This window comes from Bombina bombina, chromosome 1 (assembly GCF_027579735.1).
Source record: "Bombina bombina isolate aBomBom1 chromosome 1, aBomBom1.pri, whole genome shotgun sequence".
In the NCBI taxonomy this organism is placed as follows: domain Eukaryota; kingdom Metazoa; phylum Chordata; class Amphibia; order Anura; family Bombinatoridae; genus Bombina; species Bombina bombina.
The window spans coordinates 1,573,908,676-1,573,935,229 of record NC_069499.1 but is presented as its reverse complement, the minus strand read 5'-3'; the positions used below and the strand labels follow the sequence as shown (position 1 = coordinate 1,573,935,229).

The 26,554-nt window shown below is 40.5% G+C and overlaps 1 protein-coding gene across 1 annotated transcript in view; it reads left to right on the top strand.

Moving 5' to 3' along the window:
• ARHGAP44 (Rho GTPase activating protein 44) overlaps positions 1-26,554 on the top strand; it is a 271,202-nt gene that overhangs the window by 232,091 nt on the left and 12,557 nt on the right. The window contains exons 14-15 of the mRNA XM_053710111.1: positions 13,518-13,651; positions 14,105-14,452. Coding sequence (XP_053566086.1) covers positions 13,518-13,651; positions 14,105-14,452 — 482 coding nt within the window. The remainder of the gene's footprint in view (positions 1-13,517; positions 13,652-14,104; positions 14,453-26,554) is intronic.

Sequence of the window (26,554 nt, the reverse complement as noted above, 5' to 3'; positions counted from 1 at the left end):
GTGCAAATGGTGTAATTGCTTTGGTGCATGTATCTTTTTAGAGAGGCATATCATTACTAAAGCAACATCAGTTAACAGGACATAAAGCACAAACATTTTCATTTATGATTCAGACAGAACATACAATTTTAAACAACTTTCCAATTTACTTCTATTATCAAATTTTCATTTTCTTGTTATCCTTTATTGAAAAGCAGGGATGTAAGCTCAGGAGTGTGCACGTGTCTGCATCATTATATGGCAGCAGTTTTGCAACAATGTTATACATTAACAAGAGCACTAGATGGCAGCAGTTTTATAACAATGTTATACATTAACAAGAGCACTAGATGGCAGCAGTTTTATAACAATGTTATACATTAACAAGAGCACTAGATGGCAGCAGTTTTATAACAATGTTATACATTAGCAAGAGCACTAGATGGCAGCAGTTTTATAACAATGTTATACATTAGCAGGAGCACTAGATGGCAGCAGTTTTATAATAATGTTGTACATTAGTAAGAGCAGTAGATGGCAGCAGTTTTATAATAATGTTATACATTAGCAAGAGCATTAGATGGCAGCAGTTTTATAACAATGTTATACATTAGCAAGAGCACTAGGTGGCAGCCGTTTTATAACAATGTTATACATTAGCAAGATCACTAGATGGCAGCAGTTTTATAACAATGTTATACATTAGCAAGATCACTAGATGGCAGCAGTTTTATAACAATGTTATACATTAGCAAGAGCATTAGATGACAGCAGTTTTATAATAATGTTATACATTAGCAAGAGCACTAGATGGCAGCTGTTTTATAACAATGTTATACATTAGCAAGAGCACTAGATGTAGCAGTTTTATAACAATGTTATACATTAGCAGGAGCACTAGATGGCAGCAGTTTTATAACAATGTTATACATTAACAAGAGCACTAGATGGCAGCAGTTTTATAATAATGTTATACATTAACAAGAGCACTAGATGGCAGCAGTTTTATAATAATGTTATACATTAGAAAGAGCACTAGATAGCAGCAGTTTTATAATAATGTTATACATTAGCAAGAGCATTAGATGGCAGCAGTTTTATAATAATGTTATACATTAGAAAGAGCACTAGATGGCAGCAGTTTTATAATAATGTTATACATTAACAAGAGCACTAGATGGCAGCAGTTTTATAATAATGTTATACATTAGCAAGAGCATTAGATGGCAGCAGTTTTATAATAATGTTATACATTAGCAAGAGCACTAGATGGCAGCAGTTTTATAACAATGTTATACATTAACAAGAGCACTAGATGGCAGCAGTTTTATAGCAATGTTATACATTAACAAGAGCACTAGATGGCAGCACTATATCCTGTCATGTAGTGTTTCCGGCATACACAAGTTACCTACCTAGGTATCTCTTCAACAAAAATGAGAATGAAGCATATAAGAATTAAATTGGAAACTTTTTTTTAATTATATTCTCTATCTGAAATATGGAAGAAAAATGTTGTGTTTCATGTCCCTTTAATGTAGACGTAATCAAGAAGAATTTAAGGCAATCGAACTGAAAAGTTTGTGGTAAATCCCATCACAATCCAATCAATTCCCTAAAAATAAATCAGAAAACTTAAGTAATTCAGCGATAGTTTTATTGTTGAAAATATAAATATTAGATAGATATAAAAAAAACAATAAATGTGCCAAATTACTTACTATAGAAATGTATTCACGGCCCATATACAGAGATGGAAGAATTTCTATTTATTCCAAGAAAATTGTTTGAGACAATAGGTCACAATTTAAGACTGGAGAAAAGTAGATTTAATCTTCTGCAACAGAAAAGTTTTTTTCACTGTAAGAGCAATAAAATTGTGGAACTCATTATCAAAGGAGGTAGTGAATGCCAATACCTTAGATATATTTCAAAATGGTTTGAATACATTTCTGGCTAGAAACAGAATTCAGGGATATGATTGATTGTATTAAATGAGTCACCTTTAATGGGTAATTTAAGATCAACTGGAGCTTTTCCATCTTAATATAAGGAGAGTCCACGGCTTCATTCCTTACTTGTGGGAATACAGAACCTGGCCACCAGGAGGAGGCAAAGACACCCCAACCAAAGGCTTAAATACCTCCCCCACTCCCCTTATACCCCAGTCATTCTTTGCCTTTTGTCACAGGAGGATGGCAGAGAAGTGTCCGACGATTCAGAGTAGTCTCTTATGGAGGGTAGTACTCTTCGGTATGAGACTGGAGTTTTAAGTAGTCTTGTCAGCCTCTCAGTGAGAGCATTGATGAATGTAAGGGTCTGGAGATGAAGGGAGAGTCTTTCTGCGAAACTATCCAGACTCGTATTAACAGCTCCTAAGCAATCAGTGTTGACGAGTTTCACTGCCTGCTTCTGTCACTCAAGTCCATGTCAGGTGCGATGCTACAAGACTGTCAAACTTGAGAGGCTGTGTGTCTGTTCCACGGCAGAGATTCCGGTAAGATCATTTGTTTTTTCTCATATGATAACGTAAAGAAGACAGGTTTACAGTGTGACTCCTTTATCTGTATGGAATCGAGGGTTAATATCTCCGGAAGGAGGTTATTGAACAGAGGGGATTTATACATAACTTGCTTTATTATGTTTTATGCTGCGATATGTGTGAGATGAGGCTCAGGCAGGTGTGGAACATTTCGATTTTACTTTCGTTTTTGAGATAACTGTTATTTTTGAGGGTTTTTCTCCCCTGGAGCAGGGGCAGTTCTGCATGGCACTCCATGTGACCGGTTGTGGTCTCATTGACTTCATTTTTCCTGACCGTGCGGTTTACAGGAGTCTGGGTCATAGGAGGTGGTGATTGCCCCTGGCCATTGGGGGTATAAAGGTTCCATTTATCTTGTTCTAGTGTCCATCTTAAAAGCGCAAGCTATGGAGGTCTCTGATGCGTTAGAGGGTACTCCCTTTTCTCCTGTTAAGTGTGGTCAGTCCACGGGTCATCATTACTTCTGTGATATTAACTCCTCCCCAAGAGGATCACCCAAGCAGAGCTGCTATATAGCTCCTCCCCTCTATGTCACACCCAGTCATTCTCTTGCACCCAACTAATAGATAGGATGTGTGGGAGGACTGTGGTGATTATACTTAGTTTTTATATCTTCAATCAAAAGTTTGTTATTTTAAAACAGCACCGGAGTGTGTTGTTCCTTCTCAGGTAGAATTTGAAGAAGAATCTACCTGAGTTTTTGGATGATTTTAGCCGGCGTAGCTAAAATTCATTTTGCTGTTCTCGGCCATTCTGAGGAGTGAGGTAAACTTCAGATCAGGGGACAGCGGGCAGGTTCACCTGCACAGAGGTATGTTGCAGTATATTATTTTCTGAGGAATGGAATTGACTAAGAAAATACTGCCAATACCAATATAATGTAAGTTCAGCCTTAAATGCAGTAGTAGCAACTGGTATCAGGCTGTTTATGTATATATGTGTACACTTCAGTATTCTGGGGAATGGCACTTCTCTGGGTAATACTATATGCATATAATCTTTAGCCTTACTTGCAGTGGGAACGTCTAGCAACAGGCTGTTTAATGACATTTCATGATATTTAATTTTAAACGTTTTTGCTGGCATGCTAAATTGTTTAAATATCTGAGGTACTGGGTGAAAAATTGTTTTTGGGCACTGTTTTTCCACTTGGCTGTCGTTTATTTTAATTTGAGACAGTTTACTGAACTTCCCTCACTGCTGTGGGTGAGGGGGAGGGGCCTATTTTGGCGCTTTTGCTACGCATCAGAAATTCAGTCAAAAGTCTTTTTCTCTTCCTGCATGATCCGGATCGTCTCTACAGAGCTCAAGGGTCTTCAAAAATTATTTTGAGGGAGGTAATCACTCACAGCAGACCTGTGAGATTGTGCTTTGACTGTGATAAAAAACGTTTATATTTTGTACATTTGTTTCTCTGCTATTAAGGGTTAGTTATCCATTGCTAATGGGGGCAATCCTTTGCTAAATTTATGCTTTTACTGGGAAAAATCTGATTGTTATAATTTTTCCGGATTCCTTATTATTAAACTGTCATAATTGTTTTCTGTGCTTCTTAAAGGCACAGTGCGTTTTTCATATTACTTGTAATTTGAGTGAAAAGTATTTCCAAGCTTGCTAGTTTAATTGCTAGTTTGTTAGACATGTCTGACTCAGAGGAATATCTCTGTGCTATATGTGCAAAAGCCAAGGTGGAGCCCAATAGAAATTTATGTACTAATTGCATTGATGCTACTTTGAATAAGAGTCATTCTGTACAAATTGAACATCATTCACCAAACAACGAGGGGGAAGTTATGCCGACTAACTTGCCTCACGTGTCAGTACCTGCATCTCCCGCTCGGGAGGTGCGTGATATTGTAACGCCGAGTACTTCAGGGCGGCCATTACAAATCACACTACAGGACATGGCTAATGTTATGACTGAAGTTTTGTCTAAATTACCAGAACTTAGAGGTAAGCGAGATCACTCTGGGGTGAGAACAGAGTGCGCTGATAATATTAGGGCCATGTCAGATACTGCGTCACAATTTGCAGAACATGAGGACGGAGAGCTTCATTCTGCAGGTGACGGATCTGATCCAAATAAACTGGATTCAGACATTTCAAATTTTAAGTTTAAGCTGGAAAACCTCTGTGTATTACTAGGGGAGGTCTTAGCGGCTCTGAATGATTGTAACACAGTTGCAATACCAGAGAAAATGTGTAGGTTGGATAAATATTTTGCGGTACCGTCGAGTACTGACGTTTTTCCAATACCTAAGAGACTTACTGAAATTGTTACTAAGGAGTGGGATAGACCCGGTGTGCCTTTCTCAACCCCTCCTATATTCAGAAAGATGTTTCCCATAGACACCACCACACGGGACTTATGGCAAATGGTCCCTAAGGTGGAGGGAGCAGTTTCTACTTTAGCTAAACGTACCACTATCCCGGTGGAGGATAGCTGTGCCTTTTCAGATCCAATGGATAAAAAATTAGAGGGTTACCTTAAGAAAATGTTTGTTCAACAAGGTTTTATATTGCAACCCCTTGCATGCATTGCGCCTGTCACGGCTGCAACAGCATTTTGGTTTGAGTCTCTGGAAGAGACCCTTGAATCAGCTCCATTGGATGAGATTACACACAAGCTTAAAACCCTTAAGCTAGCTAATTCATTTATTTCTGATGCCGTAGTACACTTAACTAAACCTACGGCTAAGAATTCCGGATTCGCCATTCAAGCACGCAGAGCGCTGTGGCTAAAATCCTGGTCAGCTGATGTTACTTCTAAATCTAAATTACTTAACATACCTTTCAAAGGGCAGACCTTATTCGGGCCCGGTTTGAAGGAAATTATCGCTGACATTACAGGAGGTAAAGGCCATGCCCTGCCTCAAGACAGAGCCAAACCTAGGGCTAGACAGTCTAATTTTCGTGCCTTTCGTAACTTCAAGGCAGGAGCAGCATCAACTTCCTCTGCACCAAAACAGGAAGGAGCTGTTGCCCGATACAGACAAGGCTGGAAACCTAACCAGTCCTGGAACAAGGGCAAGCAGGCCAGAAAACCTGCTGCTGCCCCTAAGACAGCATGAAGTGAGGGCCCCCGATCCGGGAACGGATCTAGTGGGGGGCAGACTCTCTCTCTTCGCCCAGGCTTGGGCAAGAGATGTCCAGGATCCCTGGGCGTTAGAGATCATATCTCAGGGATATCTTCTGGACTTCAAAGCCTCTCCCCCAAAAGGGAGATTTCATCTTTCAAGGTTGTCAACAAACCAGATAAAGAAAGAAGCGTTTCTACGCTGTGTACAAGATCTTTTGCTAATGGGAGTGATCCATCCGGTTCCGCGGTCGGAACACAGACAAGGGTTTTACTCAAATCTGTTTGTGGTTCCCAAAAAAGAAGGAACCTTCAGACCAATCTTGGATTTAAAGATCCTAAACAAATTCCTAAGAGTTCCATCGTTCAAAATGGAAACTATTCGGACAATCTTACCCATGATCCAAAAGGGTCAGTACATGACCACAGTGGATTTAAAGGATGCCTACCTTCATATACCGATTCACAAAGATCATTACCGGTATCTAAGGTTTGCCTTCCTAGACAGGCATTACCAGTTTGTAGCTCTTCCATTCGGGTTGGCTACGGCTCCAAGAATCTTCACAAAGGTTCTGGGCTCTCTTCTGGCGGTGCTAAGGCCGCGAGGAATTTCGGTGGCTCCGTACCTAGACGACATTCTGATACAAGCGTCAAGCTTTCAAACTGCCAGGTCTCATACAGAGTTAGTACTGGCATTTCTAAGGTCGCATGAGTGGAAGGTGAACGTAGAGAAGAGTTCTCTCTTACCACTCACAAGGGTTCCCTTCTTGGGGACTCTTATAGACTCTGTAGAAATGAAGATTTACCTGACAGAAGACAGGTTAACAAAGCTTCAAAATGCTTGCCGTGTCCTTCATTCCATTCAACACCCGTCAGTGGCTCAATGCATGGAGGTAATCGGCTTAATGGTAGCGGCAATGGACATAGTACCCTTTGCACGCCTACATCTCAGACCGCTGCAATTATGCATGCTAAGTCAGTGGAATGGGGATTACTCAGATTTGTCCCCTACTCTGAATCTGGATCAAGAGACCAGAAATTCTCTTCTATGGTGGCTTTCTCGGCCACATCTGTCCAGGGGGATGCCATTCAGCAGACCAGATTGGACAATTGTAACAACAGACGCCAGCCTACTAGGTTGGGGCGCTGTCTGGAATTCCCTGAAGGCTCAGGGATCATGGACTCAGGAGGAGAGTCTCCTTCCAATAAACATTCTGGAATTGAGAGCTGTTCTCAATGCCCTTCTGGCTTGGCCTCAGTTAACAACTCGGAGGTTCATCAGGTTTCAGTCGGACAACCATCAAGGAGGGACAAGCTCCCTAGCGATGATGGAAGTATCAAAGATAATTCGCTGGGCAGAGTCTCACTCTTGCCACCTGTCAGCGATCCACATTCCTGGAGTGGAGAACTGGGAGGCGGATTTTCTAAGTCATCAGACTTTTCATCCGGGGGAGTGGGAGCTTCATCCGGAGGTCTTTGCCCAAATACTTCGACTTTGGGGCAAACCAGAGATAGATCTCATGGCGTCTCGCCAGAACGCCAAGCTTCCTTGTTACGGGTCCAGGTCCAGGGACCCGGGAGCGGTCCTGGTAGATGCTTTGACAGCACCTTGGACCTTCGGGATGGCCTATGTGTTTCCACCCTTCCCGATGCTTCCTCGATTGATTGCCAGGATCAAACAGGAGAGAGCATCGGTGATTCTAATAGCGCCTGCGTGGCCACGCAGGACCTGGTATGCAGATCTAGTGGACATGTCATCCTGTCCACCTTGGTCTCTGCCTCTGAGACAGGACCTCCTAATTCAGGGTCCTTTCAAACATCAAAATCTAATTTCTCTGAAGCTGACTGCTTGGAAATTGAACGCTTGATTTTATCAAAGCGTGGTTTTTCGGAATCAGTTATTGATACCTTAATACAGGCTAGGAAGCCTGTTACCAGAAAGATTTACCATAAAATATGGCGTAAATACTTACATTGGTGCGAATCCAAGAGTTACTCATGGAGTAAAGTTAGGATTCCTAGGATATTGTCTTTTCTACAAGAAGGTTTAGAAAAGGGTTTATCTGCTAGTTCCTTAAAGGGACAGATCTCAGCTCTGTCCATTCTTTTACACAAACGTCTGTCAGAAGTTCCAGACGTTCAGGCTTTTTGCCAGGCTTTGGCCAGGATTAAGCCTGTGTTTAAAACTGTTGCTCCACCATGGAGCTTAAATTTAGTTCTTAACGTTTTACAGGGTGTTCCGTTTGAACCCCTTCATTCCATTGATATCAAGCTGTTATCTTGGAAAGTTCTGTTTTTAATGGCTATTTCCTCGGCTCGTAGAGTCTCTGAGTTATCAGCCTTACATTGTGATTCTCCGTATCTGATTTTTCATTAAGATAAGGTTGTTCTGCGTACTAAACCTGGGTTCTTACCTAAGGTTGTCACTAACAAGAATATCAATCAAGAGATTGTTGTGCCATCATTGTGTCCGAATCCTTCTTCAAAGAAGGAACGACTTCTGCACAATCTAGATGTAGTCCGTGCCCTGAAATTTTATTTACAGGCAACTAAAGATTTTCGCCAAACTTCTTCCCTGTTTGTCGTTTATTCTGGACAGAGGAGAGGTCAAAAAGCTTCTGCTACCTCTCTCTCCTTTTGGCTTCGTAGCATAATACGTTTAGCCTATGAGACTGCTGGACAGCAGCCTCCTGAGAGAATTACAGCTCATTCCACTAGAGCTGTGGCTTCCACTTGGGCCTTTAAGAATGAGGCCTCTGTTGAACAGACTTGCAAGGCTGCAACTTGGTCTTCTCTTCATACTTTTTCCAAATTTTACAAATTTGACACTTTTGCTTCTTCGGAGGCTGTTTTTGGGAGAAAGGTACTTCAGGCAGTGGTTCCTTCCGTATAAAGATCCTGCCTGTCCCTCCCGTCATCCGTGTACTTTAGCTTTGGTATTGGTATCCCAGAAGTAATGATGACCCGTGGACTGACCACACTTAACAGGAGAAAACATAATTTATGCTTACCTGATAAATTCCTTTCTCCTGTAGTGTGGTCAGTCCACGGCCCGCCCTGTTTTTTATGGCAGGTCTAAATTTTTAAATTATACTCCAGTCACCACTGCACCCTATAGTTTCTCCTTTCTCGTTTGGTTCTTGGTCTAATGACTGGGTGTGACGTAGAGGGGAGGAGCTATATAGCAGCTCTGCTTGGGTGACCCTCTTGCACTTCCTGTTGGGGAGGAGTTAATATCCCAGAAGTAATGATGACCCGTGGACTGACCACACTACAGGAGAAAGGAATTTATCAGGTAAGCATAAATTATGTTTTTTCCTAAAGCTAATACCTGTTTTTATTGTGAGGAGGCTAAGGTATACCCGCCTGCTTAATTATGTTCCACATACCTCGATAGGTAGTGCTATCTAAAAAGACAAAGATGTTTAGTACCACTGATCTCCGTCCTGTGAGGTGCGTTCCCTGCAATCATCTCCTACTACACATGCAGCCTCCCATTGCACTGCTAATGCTCCTTCGGGAGGGGCTCTTTTACCGCCAGACTTTTCTGAACAGTTACAAACGGCAGTGTCTGTGGCCTTCAGTGCTTTACCTCGCCCTGCTAAGCACAAGCAAAAGGTTAAATATTGCTATACTTGCCAGGGGTCATCTACCAATTTGTTAGATTTATCTGATACTAGATTATCCGCTGATGAAGACGCCTCTGATACTTCAGAGGAAGCTCTTTCTGGGTTGGAATCTGCTGCCTCTAAACCTCCGGGTGCAGAGGAACCAAATTTTAGATTTAGGATCGAGCACAAACGCTTTCTGTTAAATAAGTGTTAGCTACGTTAGAGGTTCCGAAACTTAAATTACCAGAAGAACCTTCTATTCCTAAGCTTCACAAGGTTTATGAGGACAGGGTGGTGCCACATATTTTCCTGGTTCCTGTAAAGATGGCAAATATTTTTAAGAATCAATGGGAGAGACTTTAATCTTCGTTTAATAAAATGTTCCCCATTCCAGACTCTCAATTAGCTATCTCCATGCTTGCTAAATGCACCACTATCCCGCTTGAGGATAGTTCATCGTTTAAAGAGCCCATGGATAAGAAGTTAGAAACTCTATTAAGGAAAATGTTCCAGCACACAGAGTACTTGTTTCACCCTGTAACGGCAATTGCTGCGGTAGCTGGAGCCACTACCTATTGGTGCGACTCGCTATCGGAGATGATCGAGGTGGAAGCTCCCCTCAACGAGATCCAGGAAAGAATTAAGGCCATGAGGGTAGCTAAATCTTTCATCTGTGATGCAAACATGCAGATTATTCGCCTGAATGAAAAAACATCAGGTTTTTCTGTTCTAGCCCGTAGAGCTCTCTGGCTGAAGTCTTGGTCTGCTAACATGACTTCAAAATCTAGATTGCTTTCCCTTCCATTTAAGGGGATGATTCTTTTCGGTCCAGGCCTGGACTCTATCATATACACGGTCACTGGGGGCAAGGGTGCCTTTCTACCGCAGGATAAGAAGAATAAACCTAAAGGACAAGGTCCTAATTTTTGTCCCTTTCGTTTGGATAAATCCCAACGCCAGCAGCCTTCCGCGAAGCCTGATCAGTCCAAGGGAACTTGGAAACCATCTCAATCTTGGAAAAAATCCAAGTTGAACAAGAAGTCCGCCGAAGCAAAGTAGGCATGAAGGGACGACCCCAGATCTGGCATTGGATCATGTTGGGGCAGACTATCTCTCTTTGTGGAGGCTTGGTTGCGGACGTGCAAGACCCTTGGGTTCTAGAGGTCATCGCTCAGGGTTATGGGATAGGTTTCAAATCTCATTCACCCGGGGCAGATTCCACTTCAAACCTGTCTTCAAGACCAGAAAAACAAGAAGCTTTTCTAGGGTGCGTGAGGGATCTCCACTCCCTAGGAGTAATTGTGCCGGTACCTCTATCAGAGAGAGGTCTAGAGTACTACTCAAACCTTTTTGTGGTCCCAAAGAAGCAGGGTACGTTTCGCCCAATTCTAGACCTAAAGTGCCTAAACAAATTTCTGTTGGTCCCATCGTTCAAGATGGAGACGATAAGGTCTATTCTTCCCTTAGTTCAAGAGGGATAGTTCATGACTACGATATACTTGAAGGATGCTTACCTACATGTGCCAATACACAAGTATCACTTCAAGTTCTTTAGATTCGCCTTTCTGGATCAGCACTTCCAGTTTGTGGCTCTTCCTTTTGGTCTGGCTACTGCTCCAAGAGTCTTTACGAAGGTTCTGGGGGCTCTGCTCGCGGTGGCGTGGTCCAGAGGTATTGCAGTAGCACCATACCTGGACGACATCCTGGTGCAGGCTCCGTCCTGCCGGCTGGCAGAAGACCATTCTAGAGCTCTTCTTCTTCAATCTCATGGATGGAAGATAAACTTAGGAAAGAGTTCTCTGGTGCCCAGTACCAGGGTGTATTTCCTGAGCACGATAATAGATTCCATATCCATGTGGATAATTCTTACAGACCAGACACGTTGCAAAATTACTTCCAATTGTCTTGCCCTCCAGACCTCCTCAAGGCTATCTGTGGCCCGGTGTATGGAGGTAATTGGACTCATAGTGTCCTGCATAGATGTCATTCCATTTGCCAGGTTCCATCTCAGACCTCTTCAACTGTGCATGCTGAGGCAATGGAACGGCGACCACTCGGATCTGTCTCAACAGATTTCTCTGGACAACTGGTCGAAAGAATCACTCTCTTGGTGGCTCTGTCCAGATCGCCTGTCCCAAGGGACATCCTTCTTGAGACCATACTGGGTGCCAGAATGGCACAGGGCCGGTGGACTTGAGAGGAATCTCTTCTCCCGATCAACATTTTGGAACTTTGAGCGATCTTCAATGCTCTGAAGGCTTGGCCTCTTCTGGGTTTGTCCCAGTTTATCAGATTCCAAATGGACAACATTACCTCGGTGGCTTACATCAACCATCAGGGGGGAACGAGGAGCTCCCTAGCAATGAGGGAAGTATCTCAGATTCTGGAATGGGCTGAGGCTCACAACTGCTCTCTGTCAGCGATCCACATTCCGACAGATGGGGGACACCAGAGATAGATCTCATGGTGTCCCGACTCAATTCCAAGCTATCCAGATAAGGGTCGCGGTCCAAGGATCCACAGACGGAGCTGATAGATGCATTAACAGTTCCTTGGAGGTTCAAACTAGTTTACATTTTTCCTCTGTTACCGCTTCTACCTCGGGTAGTGGCCCGCATCAAGCAGGAGCAAGCTTCGGCAATTCTAATTACTCCATCGTGTCCGCAAAGAATGTGGTTTGCGGACCTGGTGGGGATGTCCTCATCTCCTCCATGGAGGTTACCTTGTCGCAGAGATCTGCTGGAACAGAGTCCTTTTGTTCATCAGAATCTAGATTCTCTGAGGCTGACTGCGTGGAGCTTGAATGCTTAGTCCTAGCCAAGACAGGTTTTTCTGAGAAAGTGATTGATACTCTCATTCAAGCTAGAAAGCCTGTCACTTGTCTCATCTATCATAAGGTGTGGAGGACCTACTTATTCTGGTGTGAGGAGTGTGGATTCCCCTGGCATAAGGTCAGGGTGTCCAAGATTCTTTCCTTTCTCCAAGATGGTTTGGAGAAGGGACTTGCTGCTAGTTCCTTGAAGGGACAGATCTCTGCTCTATCTGTATTAATACACAAGAGGCTCACTGAGCTTCCTAAAATACAATCTTTTGTTCAGGCTCTATCTAGAATCAGACCTGTGTTTAGACATTCCGCCCCTCCCTGGAGTTTAAATCTGGTTCTTAAGATTTTGAACAGGGCTCCGTTTGAGCCCATGCATTCAGTTGACATTAAGTTACTGTTTTGGTAGGTTCTTTTTCTATTGGCTATTGCTTTGGCTCGCAGAGTCTCTGAGATGGCAGCCTTGCAATGGGAGCCTCCTTACCTAGTTTTTCATGCTGACAAAGCTGTTCTTCGCACTGGGTTGGGTTTTCCCCCTAAGGTTGTGTCTGATTGCAACATCAATCAGGAGATTGTAGTTCCTTCCTTGTGTCCTAATCATTCTTCTTCGAATGAAGGATTACTTCATAATCTGGATGTGGTTCGGGCTTTGAAATTCTATCTTCAGGCCACAAAGGATTTTAGACAGACTTCGGCATTGTTTGTTGTCTATTCTGGGAAGTGCAGAGGGCAGAAGGCTTCTTCCACTTCCCTATCCTTTTGGTTGAGGAGCATTATTCGATTGGCATATGAAACAGCGGGACATAAGCCTCTTTAGAGGATTACGGCTCATTCAACTAGGGCTGTGGCTTCATCTTGGGCCTTAAAGAATGAGGCCTCTATGGAGCAGATTTGTAGGACGGCTACCTGGTCCTCCTTACATACCTTTTTAAAGTTTTACAAATTTGACGTCTTTGCTTCGGCTAAAGCAGCTTTTGGGAGAAAGGTTTTGCAGGCTGTGGTGCCCTCAGAATAGGGTCCTCCTCTCTTTTACCCTCCCGCTTTTCATTCAGTGTCCTCTAGAGCTTGGGTATATGTTTCCCACAAGTAAGGAATGATGCCGTGGACTCTCCTCATACAGATGGAAAGGAAATTATCAGGTAAGCATAATTTATGTTTTTTGTGAGTATATTAGAATTGTATAGGTTGGACTTGATGGACTTTTTTTCAATCTCATCTATTATGTTACTATGTAAATATTCAAATAGTTATGTTATTATAGCAAATTTAATATGGAAAAAGATCTTCTGTTTATTGTGAAGTTCCTGCCATCTATGCAAAGGTATTAGCCCTGTTCTTTTACCCTTTCTTGAGGTCACAGTTCAGGTATTGGATGCAAAGTGTAGAAAGACAAATAATAATTTCTAGGATAAGTCAGGTGATTAGTATTGTGTATTTTAGTATGATACTGTTCCATTTTATGTATGTCCTGTCTCATTTATGTTTCAGCACATTAAAAGGCAAGGAGCTTTCGCCTGTCTCTGGCCCAAAAGGAAGTCCAAGTACTGGCCATATGGTTTCAGCAGGTGGAATTGGGCTGAGCCAACTCTCCATAGAACAAAGTCCCCATTCCCTACGGAAAGGTACATTGAGGAATACAGGTGATAGGAGAGAACTAAGGGCAGCAGTAGAAGACCGTAGGCTTCTGAGCTCTCTGTGGTCCATTAATGTGTCCCTTTTTCATCACCATGCTAGACAGTGCATCTTTTAATCATATGATGATTACTATACTCATTCTCTTTATTGTCCAGCACATCTAACAGTTTTAAAAGCCTCTTCTGCTAGAAGACAAAGATTTCCATGATGTTGCCTCTCTAAACCTAAATCATTTCTGTCAATCAAATTCCCCAAATGATACATTTTTAAAACTTGAATGATATACTTTGTTTGAAGGGAATATCTTTCATTCTGTTTTCATAAGAATTCATGCTAGGAATATATTTTGTAGATGTGATACCTGACTTGTCACTTATCAGCCCTTTTCATTTTCTGTAGAATTTAAATTTTCTTGTCATTCTGTGTGTTTGTTTTCACAGTGTCCAAGAAACTAGCGCCAATTCCACCCAAGATTACATACAGCCAGACGGGGACTGTTTCCGACCAATCCACGGGTCAGCCCTCTCCCATAAGCCTCTCCCCAACTCCCCCTAGCACCCCATCACCTTATGGACTCAACTACCAGGGTTCTCTGGCTATTACCCCAAGTCTATCATCTCCGCCTCCCTTAAGCAGCACTTTAACCAAATCACGTCCCACCCCAAAGCCAAGGCAGAGACCCTCACTGCCCCCTCCCCAGCCCCCCACAAGTCAATCTGCTTCCAGTCCTCAATCAGGAGAGAACAGCATCTTAGATGGTCTTTCTCCTGGGGAAAGCATGTCTACAGGTGAGTGTTACTCTTTTTATCTCAGGAGCCAGAGCAGCAATTAGTCTTTTTAATTCACTTAGGTTTCCTGTTACCTACAAAAAGATAGTAAACCATGTGAGGTTGTTACCATAATTAAGACTCAATTGCTGATGAATGGATATTTCTGTAGAATATGATGTGTTTAAATGTAGTGAGCACCATATTTGTAGACGTTCTTCATCCATCTAAAATGGTTTCATTATTGTTACATGGTGTCTAGAAAGGTTTGTTTTGTTCATGCATATTGTATTATGTTAATAAAGTTTTTGGAAGGAATTTGGCTCATAATAATCAGTAAAAATACATTTTTCTAACAGTTTTAGTTGATTTTCATGTATAAAATTGTGTTGACACGCCTTCCCCTATATAAAATTAGCACTAAGCATTTTGTTTTTTTTTGTTGTGTCCTTCCTCTGTCTCCCCTCGTTTTCCCAACCCCCTTCTCGCAGCCGTTTGACGTGGGTAACGCTGTGTTGGATATGTGTGAGGGGGAATCTCCTGGTAAGCTGGAGCTCCAACCATATCACACCCACTTGACCGCCCCCATTTGCTATTGATGGTGCTGAGCAACCACTGAAATAAGGGGATATTTTGCAGGTGTAAACACAAGACATCCCTCAGCATGTGAGCAAAACTCTGTGTTTACATCTCTTGATTCATTACTATCTATTTCATTTGCTAAAGTTTCTGAAATCACTTTGGATAGAAAATAAATCAAGAAATTAATTGCAGAATTTGACGCTCTCCATTATAATATACAACATTCAAAAAATTCTTAATTAGAAATAAAAATTAAGAAAATTACATCTTCAAATATTAAAGATTAAAGATAACACGTTTTAAGAGATCAACAATGCAAAAAAACAAAAAAAAAACTTATTTACCAAAATCAAAAGATCTTCAAGCTCCTGATGCTGTGACTTGGTTTGTCAGCCTTTTAGTATTTTGCCTTTGGCTTCCTGTACAGGAGAACATGCTGGTGTATATATATATGTGTGTGTGTGTGTGTATATGTATATATATATATACTGTATATGTTTATATATAAATACACACACATATATATATATATATATACATACACACACAACATGCTGGTGTTAAGAGTATAAATTAGTCACACCTGTGTCCTGCTTCTTAATTTTGGTTGCCCACTGCTTGTACACACTTGCCTCTTTTTCCGTCTGGTCAGACTACCAGTACCTGCCTCTACACATAGCTGTCAAAATTAAAGATCCCTTATACGGAACATAAATAAATACATTCAAATAAATAACTTTTTGTAAACAGACATTTAACAATAGTGATGGTTATAAATTATTCTTATATTGTAGTATGTTTGTTTCAAAAGGATTGAATGACTACAAAAATATTTTATTATCATTAAAATAATGATAGAATTTAACTCTCTTTATGTAAATGATCCAGCTGAAGACTCTGCATTCTCAAAAAAAAACATTTTTAGTAGTATTATTATTTATCAAAAATAGATTGCAGTAGACTTGTTTTGATTGAGACGTGACAGCCATGTGTACAACACCGGCAGCACTAACCACCCTGAGCTGTATCCTATGCATGAGGTTGCGGCCAAAATGCATGGCTTTAGCCTCAGAACACCAAGCACACAAACTAACGCTCCAAAGAATGGTTAGAAACATAAGAGCACACTGTACCCTCGTATCTAGTTGTCCTCTGTTCCGTTTGACATAAGAGGTCTCAGTCAGATGTTGTTGAGGTTCTTGACATTTTTCATGTATTGACTGTCTAATTGGAACATTTCATATTGTGTTTTGTAGTGACTGGAGTAACACGTTTGCTGACAATTTTGATAATACTTTAACATCATAGTTATTTTAGGGGATGGGCATCTTCTTAAAAATAAAGTTAGCAGCATTCATTCATTCTTAACAGATGATAAAAGTTTTCTGAATATTGAGTTATTTTTTTATAATTTATTTGAATATCATATATAATATATACATATTTGTGCATCAGCATTTGAATGTTGATTCTTAAAGAATTCAGTGTAAGTCTAAGGGAATCAATATTCAGATCTAATATTCAAATATTAATGTTTGAAATTTGATAATTGTTACATTAAATATTTAAATATTAACATTTAATATTATAATGTTAACATTTGTCGTATTGAAAACTGCTGATGGAAAAACAAATTAAAGGGAAAATTTAGGGCCAGACAAGTGGAGCGCTTATTAATGCTCCAGCTTGAGAGTTAACGCCGTTAGAAGTTCTGCTTTTTGCACTCGTCAGGTTGCTCTTGTATTATGAATTGAAATTAAACTGTTTTGGGTCTTGCGCTAACCCAAAGAGGGCTGAAGTTTGAATATTGAATATTGCGTGCGCTTTCACGTATTCCTCCAAAGAAGTCAATGGAGCAAAAAAAGTGGGGGGGGAAACCCTAATTGCGCGCAAACCCCATCGCATATTCTCATGTGTGCTAACATGACATGAAAATATGAATTTCTTTCCAAAGGCAGGGAGAGTTCACAACTTCATTCATTACTGTTGGGACTATCAACACCTGGCCACCAGGAGGAGGCAAAGACAACCCAGCCAAAGGCTATAAATATCCCTCCCACTTCCCCCATCCCCCAGTCATTCTTTGCCTTTCGTCACTAAAGGAGGATGGAAGAGAAAGTGTTAGAAGAAAAGATAGTAATTTAATAGGCATTTTCCCTTCAAGAGAGGACTGGGGTGATTGAAGTAACCATGTAAATCTCTCAGTGAGAGTGGTGGTGAACGTTAGATCTAGATTTGGCAGGGAATGTTCTCTGTAGTTTATCTAGATAAATAATCTAACAACCCCTGGGTAACCAGTGTTAACGAGTCTTGAAAAAGTGTCTGGAGGAGACACGAAACGTACGTCGAGTTCTTTTATAGCTTTTAATTTTTTATATTTAAGGAGCTGTAAGTGTTTCTGTGAGGCGATCACCTCCAAGTATTATGTGAGAGGTGTAATGAGCTGAGAACGTTTACCGCATTACAACCTTATACCTGTATTTGTATTAATAAAGTGTTTTTTATTACGATACTTGGACCCTATATCCTTTGCACGGTATCGTTTTTTATACCACATTGGGAGGTGAGAAAGTCATACTTTGTAATCCAAGTCGAGCTGTCTGAATATCTCCTTCATGGGGAACAGCTGATTACACGAACAGTCGCAGAGCCGGAGACCCCATAGGCTGAGAGCGGTCAAGAGGCCCTGTACACATCAGACGCCGGAGAGCTGATTTCTTTGGGGCAATGCTCTGCAAAAGGCCCTTTTAAGGGTCATTGGCAGTTTAGTGTAGGCTAGGGTTTTTTTTTGTTTTGGGGGGCTTTTTTATTTTGATAGGGCTATTAGATAAGGAGTAATTCGTTTTTATTTTTTTAAAATTTCTTTTTTATTTTATGTAATTTAGTGTTAATTATTTTTTGTACTTTAGATAATTGTATTTTGTTAATTTAATTTATTTAATTTTATTGTAATGTTAGTTTTTAGTGTAAGGCAGGGTAGGTTTTATTTTACAGGTAAATTTGTATTTATTTTAACTAGGTAGCTAGTAAATAGTTAATAACTATTTACTAACTAGTCTACCTAGTTAAAATAAATACAAATTTAGCTGTGAAATAAAAATAAAACCTAAGATAGCTACAATGTAACTATTAGTTATATTGTAGCTAGCTTAGAATTTATTTTATAGGTAAGTTTGTATTTAGTTTTAAATAGGAATTAGTTATTAGTTTTATTTAAATTTATTTTAATTATATTTAAGTTAGGGGGTGTTAGGGTTACGTTAGGGTTAGGTTTATGGGTTAATATGTTTAGTATAGCGGCGGGCCTGGTGGCTATTGTTACTTCCTTATCTTTCTGGTTGAGTCGCATCATCACCTTGGCTTACGAGAAGGCTAGACAACAGCCTCCTGAGATGGTAACGGCTCATTCCACTAGAGCAGTTTCTTCTTTATGGGTTTTTATCGGTTTTTAAGATCAAAGCTTATAGGGTTCAGATTTTAGGACGACTACCTGGTCCTCCTCACATACTTTTTCAAAGTTATATACATTTGAGTTTTCGCTTCTGATGAAGCAGCTTTTGGAAGGAAGGGTGTTGCTGGCTGTGGTGCCCTCAGATTAGGCTCCGCCTTTTCCTTTTCTGCCCTCCCGTCTTTTCATTCAGTGTCCTCTGGAGCTTGGGTATTGGTTTCAAACAGTATTGAATAAAGTAGTGGACTCTCCCTGCCTTTGGAAAGAAAACAAAATGTTTGCTTACCAGATAAATTCCTTTCTTTCCTGGCAGGGAGAGTTCACAACCTTGCCCTTAATATTTTGACGGCTTCCCTTTATTTTATTTTCTGGCACCTCTATACCCTAATGTTTTTCCTGCTTTTTCTTGTTCCCTCAGCTGAATGACTGGGGGGATAGGGGAAGTCGGAGGGATATTTAAAGCCTTTGGCTGGGGTGTCCTCCTCCTGGTGGCCAGGTGTTGATATTCCCAACAGTAATAAATTAAGTTGTGGACTCTCCCTTCCAGGAAAGAAAGGAACTATCTGGTAAGCATACATTTTTTTATTTCACATTCCAATGTTCTTCACATACAAGAATATGTTCTATTTATTTATAAATATATATATATATAATGGTATTTTGGAACAATATATATCTATACTTATATATTTATATATATATATATATATATATATATACATGATTATATATAGGTATAGATACATTACATACATATATATATATATATATCCTATATATTAAAAGGATATTTGTCAGATGCAGTCATGCGCAGTAGAGACTGCGCAAGGATAAACATACCTAGCCTTTAGGATCAACATCAGATCGGCCGTTGCAGGGGGCGTGATTGTGGGCGTGGTCGGGTGGAGCAGGCATGACGAGGGGGCGTGGCCAGTGGGAGTGCCGCGATGGGGGCGTGGACGAACGTGGTTGGACCGGGAGTGGGCATGGCCGCTCGGGAGTGGGCGTGGCCTGAGAGCAACAAAGAGTGGGGAGAGATAGAGGGGGCAAAACAGAGGGGGGAGAGAGAGCTAAAGAGAGGGGGAGAGAGAAAGAGAGCAAAAGAGAGGGGGAGAGAGAGTTAAAGAGAGGGGAGAGAGTTAAAGAGAGGTGAGAGAATGCAAAAGAAAGGGGAGACAGAACAAAAGAGAGAGGAGAGAGAGCAAAAGAGAGGGGGGTGAGAGAAAGAGAGGGGGGAGAGAACTAAAGAGAGGGGGTGAGAGAAAGAGAGGGGGAGAGAGTGCTAAAGAGAGGGGGGGGAGAAAACTAAAGAGAGGGGGGAGAGAGAGTTAAAGAGAGGGGGGAGAAAGCAAAACAAAGGGGAGAGAGAGCAAATGAGAGGGGGGAGAGAAAGCAAAAGAGGGGGGGGAGAAAGCAAAAGAGAGAGGGGCGAGAGAGAGCAAAGGAGAGAGGGGAGAGCAAAAGAGAGGGGAGAGAGAGCAAAGGAGAGGTGGGAGAGAGAGCAAAGGAGAGGGGGGAGGGAGAGCAAAAGAGAGGGGGGGAGGGAGAGCAAAAGAGGGGGGGGTGGGAGAGTAAAAGAGAGGGGGAGAGAGAGCAAAGGAGAGGGGGAAGAGAGAGCTAGGGAGAGGGGGAGAGAGGGGAGAACAAAAGAGGGTGAGAGAGAGAAAAAGAGAGGGGGAGAGAGAGCAAAAAAGAGAGGGGAGAGAGAGCAAAAGAGGGGGGAGAGAGAGCTAAATAGGTGGGAGAGAGAAAGCAAAAGAGGGGGAGAGAGAGCAAAAGAGAGGGGAAGAGAGCAAAAGAGAGGGGGGGAGAGGGAGCAAAAGAAAGGGGGAGAGAGAGCAAAAGAGAGGGGGGAGAGAGAGCAAAAGAGAGGAGAGAGAGAGCGCAAAATAGAGGGGGGATAGAGAGAGAGCAAAAGAGAGGAGGAGAGACAGCAAAAGAGAGGGGGGAGAGAGGGAGCAAAAGAAAGGGGGGGGAGAGCAAAAGAGAGGGGGGAGAGAGAGCAAAAGAGAGGGGAGAGGGAGCGCAAAAGAGAGAGGGGCGAGAGAGAGCAAAGGAGAGAGGGGAGAGCAAAAGAGAGGGGAGAGAGAGCAAAGGAGAGGGGGGAGAGAGAGCAAAGGAGAGGGGGGAGGGAGAGCAAAAGAGAGGGGGGAGAGAGGGAGCAAAAGAGAGGGGGGAGAGAGAGCAAAAGAGAGGGGGGAGAGAGAGCAAAAGAGAGGGGAGAGAGAGCGCAAAAGAGAGGGGGGATAGAGAGAGAGCAAAAGAGAGGAGGAGAGAGAGCAAAAGAGAAGGGGAAGAGAGAGAGAGCAAGGGGTGGGACCGCTGTACTACAAAAAATGGCCCGTGTGCACAGGCTTTAGGACTAGTCTATTTTTAAATGCATAGAACACATTCTGCTATGTGCAGAACATTTTAATCTCAAATGTATCAAATTTATTATTTTTAAATATGAATATTGCATAAATATGCTTTTCATGTTTTCATCTATTTGACTGCAAAGGGCTCCAATGCACACACATATATACTGTATATATATATATATATATATATATATATATAAACAGGGTAAAGTCCAGCACCAATTCACCTTCAGGTAAGGGTGCAAGCAGCCTCTGTCTCACCTTGACAGATATTAATATACAAAATAGAAATGGCTGCAGCACACCAAGGCGACGTTTCGGGCTTGAGAAAGGGCAGAAGCCCGAAACGTCGCCTGTATTTCACTGCTTGTAATAAAAATGGTATAAATTTGACTTGGTGTGCTGCAGCCATTTCTATTTTGTATATATATATATATATATATATATATATATATACACACACATATGTACTTATGTGTGTATATGTATATATGTAAATATTGTACATTTAAATCATTTTCTTTGTTTTTTTAAATAAGGTTTTGTGCTAGACTTTAACAGGCAACTAAAGGCCAGGTAACATTTCAGGAGTTAAACACATGATTATATTCAACAGTAAAAATAAATGTACAAATACTTCACAAAGTGAAATAAAATAACATAAATGTGAAAATGGGATTTAAACTAAAAAGTTCATAGTTGATAAGAACAAATGGTTACTCAAATTTGATGGAGCTATTGCAAGCTCTATATGATGCGCACAACTACTTTATACTGGTAGGCAAACAGTATCTCACAATGGCATTGATATAAAAGAATATTTATTTAAAAATATTAAAAGCCGTCACAAATGCTTCATGAACACCAATATTTAAGGGCTCTATGGACCAATAGGCAAAGTTTTTGCAGTCCGGAGTTAACCACGAACCCGGATGGAAGGCAAAATACAAACCGCTTACCAACCGCAACTCTATACCGGTATGGTATCGCTTCGCCCCTGGTGTCACTGGCACGTTTTGACATTAGTGAGAAGAAACATTTTCGACGTACGTTTCGCTGTACTACTTGAAGCTTTGTCAAGGAGTAAAGTGCGCATGTCCAAGAGTGTCCTTTATGCAACAGATCATGAGAAAACCGGAAGTGACTGTGATACAAAATGGCAAATCTTTAGTGCCGTATTTACAGCTAGAAGGATTTTCATCAACTTTTCCAGTAATATATGGAAATAGCAGTTAAGGGCAAATTGTTAACTATGGCCTAGATTACGAGTTTTGCGTTAGAGGCTATGCGGTGCTAACGAGCAGTTTTCTCTCACCGCTCACTTACATGCAGCGCTGGTATTACGAGTTTTCAGAAACCTGGCGTTAAAAGACAAGAAGTGAGCGTTGAGCAAATTTTTGCTCATTACCGCACTCCAATACCAGCGCTGCTTAAGTCAGCGGTGAGCTGGTCGTACGTGCTCGTGCGCGATTTACCCATAGGAAAAGTCTAACACCTGCAAAAAAGCAGCGTAAAGCTCAGTAACGCAGCCCCATTGATTCCTATGGGGAAATAAAATTTATGTTTGCACCTAACACCCTAACATGAACCCTGAGTCTAAACACCCCTAATCTTACACTTATTAACCCTTAATCTGCCGCCCCCGACATCGCCGACACTTACATTATACTTATTAACCCCTAATATGCCGCTCCGGACACCGCCGCCACCTACATTATACTTATGAACCCCTAATCTGCCGCACCCAATGTAGCTGCAACCTACCTACATTTATTAACCCCTAATCTGCCGCCCCCAAAGTCGCCGCCACTATATTAGTTATTAACCCCTAAATCTAAGTCTAACCATAACACCCCCTAACTTAAATATAATTTAAATAAATCTAATAAAAATTCCTATCATTACCTAAATTATTCCTATTTAAAACTAAATACTTACCTATAAAATAAACCCTAAGCTAGCTACAATATAACTAATAGTTACATTGTATCTATCTTAGGATTTATTTTTATTTTACAGGCAAGTTTGTATTTATTTTAACTAGGTAGAATAGTTACTAAATAGTTATTAACTATTTAATAACTACCTAGCTAAAATAAATACAAAAGTACCTGTAAAATAAAACCTAACCTAAGTTACACTAACACCTAACACTACACTATAATTAAATAAATTAACTAAATTAAATACAATTACCTAAATTAAATTAGCTAAGGTACAAAAAACTCCCACTAAATTACAGAAAATAATAAACAAATTACAGATATTTAAACTAATTACACATAATCTAATAGCCCTATCAAAATAAAAAAAGCCCCCCAAAATAAAAAAAAAACCCTAGCCTAAACTAAACTACCAAAAGCCCTTAAAAGGGCCTTTTGCGGGGCATTGCCCCAAAGTAATCCGCTCTTTTACCTGTAAAAAAAAATACAAACAACCCCTCAACAGTAAAACCCACCACCCACACAACCAACCCCCCAAATAAAATACTATCTAAAAAAACCTAAGCTCCCCATTGCCCTTAAAAGGGTAGTTAGCTCTTTTGCAGGCCCAAACCCTAACCTAAAAATAAAACCCACCCAATACACCCTTAAAAAAATTCTATCAGCCAATCGGAATCTAAGGAATGCCATCTTGGATGACGTTACTTAAAGGAACCTTCATTCTTCAGCGACCATCGAAAGAAGAGGATTCTCCACGTCTGATGTCTTGAAGATGGACCCGCTCTGCGCCGGATGGATTAAGATAGAAGATGCCGTCTGGATGTAGACTTCTGCCAGTCTGGAGCACCACTTCGCCGGGCTTGGATGAAGAATTCTCCCGGTAAGTCAATCTTCAGGGGGTTAGTGTTAGGTTTTTTTAAGGGTGTATTGGGTGGGTTTTATTTTTAGGTTAGGGTTTGGGCCTGCAAAAGAGCTAACTGCCCTTTTAAGGGCAATGCCCATCCAAATGCCCTTTTCAGGGCAATGGGGAGATTAGGTTTTTTTAGATAGTATTTTATTTGGGGGGTTGGTTGTGTGGGTGGTGGGTTTTACTGTTGGGGGGGTTGTTTGTATTTTTTTACAGGTAAAAGAGCTGATTACTTTGGGGCAATGCCCCGCAAAAGGCCCTTTTAAGGGCTATTGGTAGTTTAATTTAGGCTAGGGTTTTTTTATTTTGGGGGGGGCTTTTTTTATTTTGATAGGGCTACTACATAAGGTGTAATTAGTTTAAATATCTGTAATTTGTTTATTATTTTCTGTAATTTAGTATTTGTTTGTTTTTTGTACTTTAGCTAATTTAATTTAATTTAGGTACTTGTATTTAATTTAGTTAATTTATTTAATTATAGTGTAGTGCTAGGTGTTAGTGTAACTTAGGTTAGGTTTTATTTTACAGGTACTTTTGTATTTATTTTAGCTAGGTAGTTATTAAATAGTTAACAACTATTTACTTACTAGTCTACCTAGTTAAAATAAATACAAACTTGCCTGTAAAATAAAAATAAACCCTAAGATAGTTACAATGTAACTATTAGTTATATTGTAGCTAGCTTAGGGTTTATTTTAGAGGTAAGTATTTCGTTTTAAATAGGAATAATTTAGGTAATGATAGGAATTTTCTTTAGATTTATTTAAATTATATTTAAGTTAGGGGGTGTTAGGATTAGACTTAGATTTAGGGGTAAATAACTTTAATATAGTGGCAGCGACATTGGGGGCGGCAGATTAGGGGTTAATAAGTGTAGGTAGGTTGCAGGGACATTGGGGCGGCAGATTAGGGGTTAATAAATAGTATGTAGGTGTTGGCGATGTTGGGGGCAGCAGATTAGGGGTTCATAAATTTAATGTAGGTTGCGGCGGTGTCCGGAGCGACAGATTAGGGTTTACAAATTTAATTTTAGTGTTTGCGATGCGGGAGGGCCTCGGTTTAGGGGTTAATAGGTAGTTTATGGGTGGTAGTGTACTTTTTAGCACTTTAGTTAAGAGTTTTATGTTACGGCGTTGTACCATAAAACTCTTAACTACTGACTTTTAAATGCGTTAGGACTCTTGGAGGTAGAGGGTGTACCGCTCACTTTTTGGCCTCCCAGGACAGACTCGTAATACCGGCGCTATGGAAGTCCCATAGAAAAAAGACTTTATGAAGTTTACGTAAGTCGTTTTGCGGTAAGGCCAAAGAAGTGTGCGGTGACCCTAAACCTTCAAAACTCGTAATACCAGCGGGCGTAAAAAGCATCGTTAGGACCTCTTAACACTGCTTTTTTACCTTAACGCACAACTCGTAATCTAGCCGTATGTATCCTTACGTTCAATTATGTAAATAAACATGTATCATTTCATATAACAAACACTATCTATTTGGCTAATATGAACAATTATAGCTAACAATATCAAAACTTGTTATAGTGAAATATAATGTGACATTTTTACATAGAGAGATATTGTCTCATATTGAACCAGCGTATCTATGGACCCACGGAACTAGAATCAGTGTTAATTATGAACATTAATATTATCCTAAGAAGTGGTGAATTTCAAAATCCTTATTGAGACCATTAGGTATGAAACTTTACATAATATAGATCCACTTCATCTTCATACGTATCACCCCTCCTCCAATTTGGTATCACTTTTCTAATGCCTAAGAATTGTAAATCAGCAGAGACTGTGTGATTGGGAAAACCCTTTTCAATATTATAAATATGTTCATTTAATCTTCTAGACTTTTAAAGACAAGATTAAATGAACATATTTATATTATTGAAAAAGATTTTGCCAATCACACAGTCTCTGCTGATTTACAATTCTTAGGCATTAGAAAGGTGATACCAAATTGGAGGGGGTGATACTCAGAATGCACTATATTTTTTCCTCTCTTCTTCCATTTCAAAGAACATATTGAAGAGCGCTATCCCAAGAGATCCCTTCAGGAACAGACATATCCTTCCACTATTGAATGAACTTTTTAGTTTAAATCAAGTTTTCACATTTATGTTATTATATTCAACAGTGCAGTAATCAACACATTATGGGCTAGATTACAAGTGGCGCGCAATATTGGGTCTGCACTAACTTACATGCACATTTCAAGTTGAAAGTAAACGGTTGCACTTGAGCACAAACAAAATTTTCACTCAACAGATTAGCGCGCCTAAAGGCCTGGCGTCAAATGTAAAAGTTAAAGAAAAAGTTGCACCAAACACAACATAAATACATTAAAATAAACTATTACACTTATATATACACTTTCTGATAAAAAATCTTTAATATAAATATTAATACAAAAAAAATTATGAAAAGCCTTCTCTAATTCAGGTTGACGTGTGAATGTGATAAAGAAACATTCACGGTAATGATGGTGCGATCAGGCAAAAGGTATTTAGCTAAACGTATTTAGAAGTGAAGCGTGATTCATAGTACCAGGTCTGCTATTTATTGGACACCTTAATAGGAGCACTATTGATTGCAGTTGAGCGAGGTTTGTTCTGCACCTGTAATCTATGCCCATAGTGGTTGTTCTGTAACTGCAAGTCCCATGTACAGTCACCCTTTTAAAACTGACTTGCACACCCTACATTAGTTATTAAAAAATAAAATAATAGTTGACTTTCTATTAGATTATACTAGTCACCTGCCAAAGCTATATTTTTTAATTTTAATAATTCTCAGGTGTACAATAGACACAATATTTGTCACCATTTACACATGAGACTTGCTCTTATTTGCTATATAGTGCTAATTATAGCTAGTG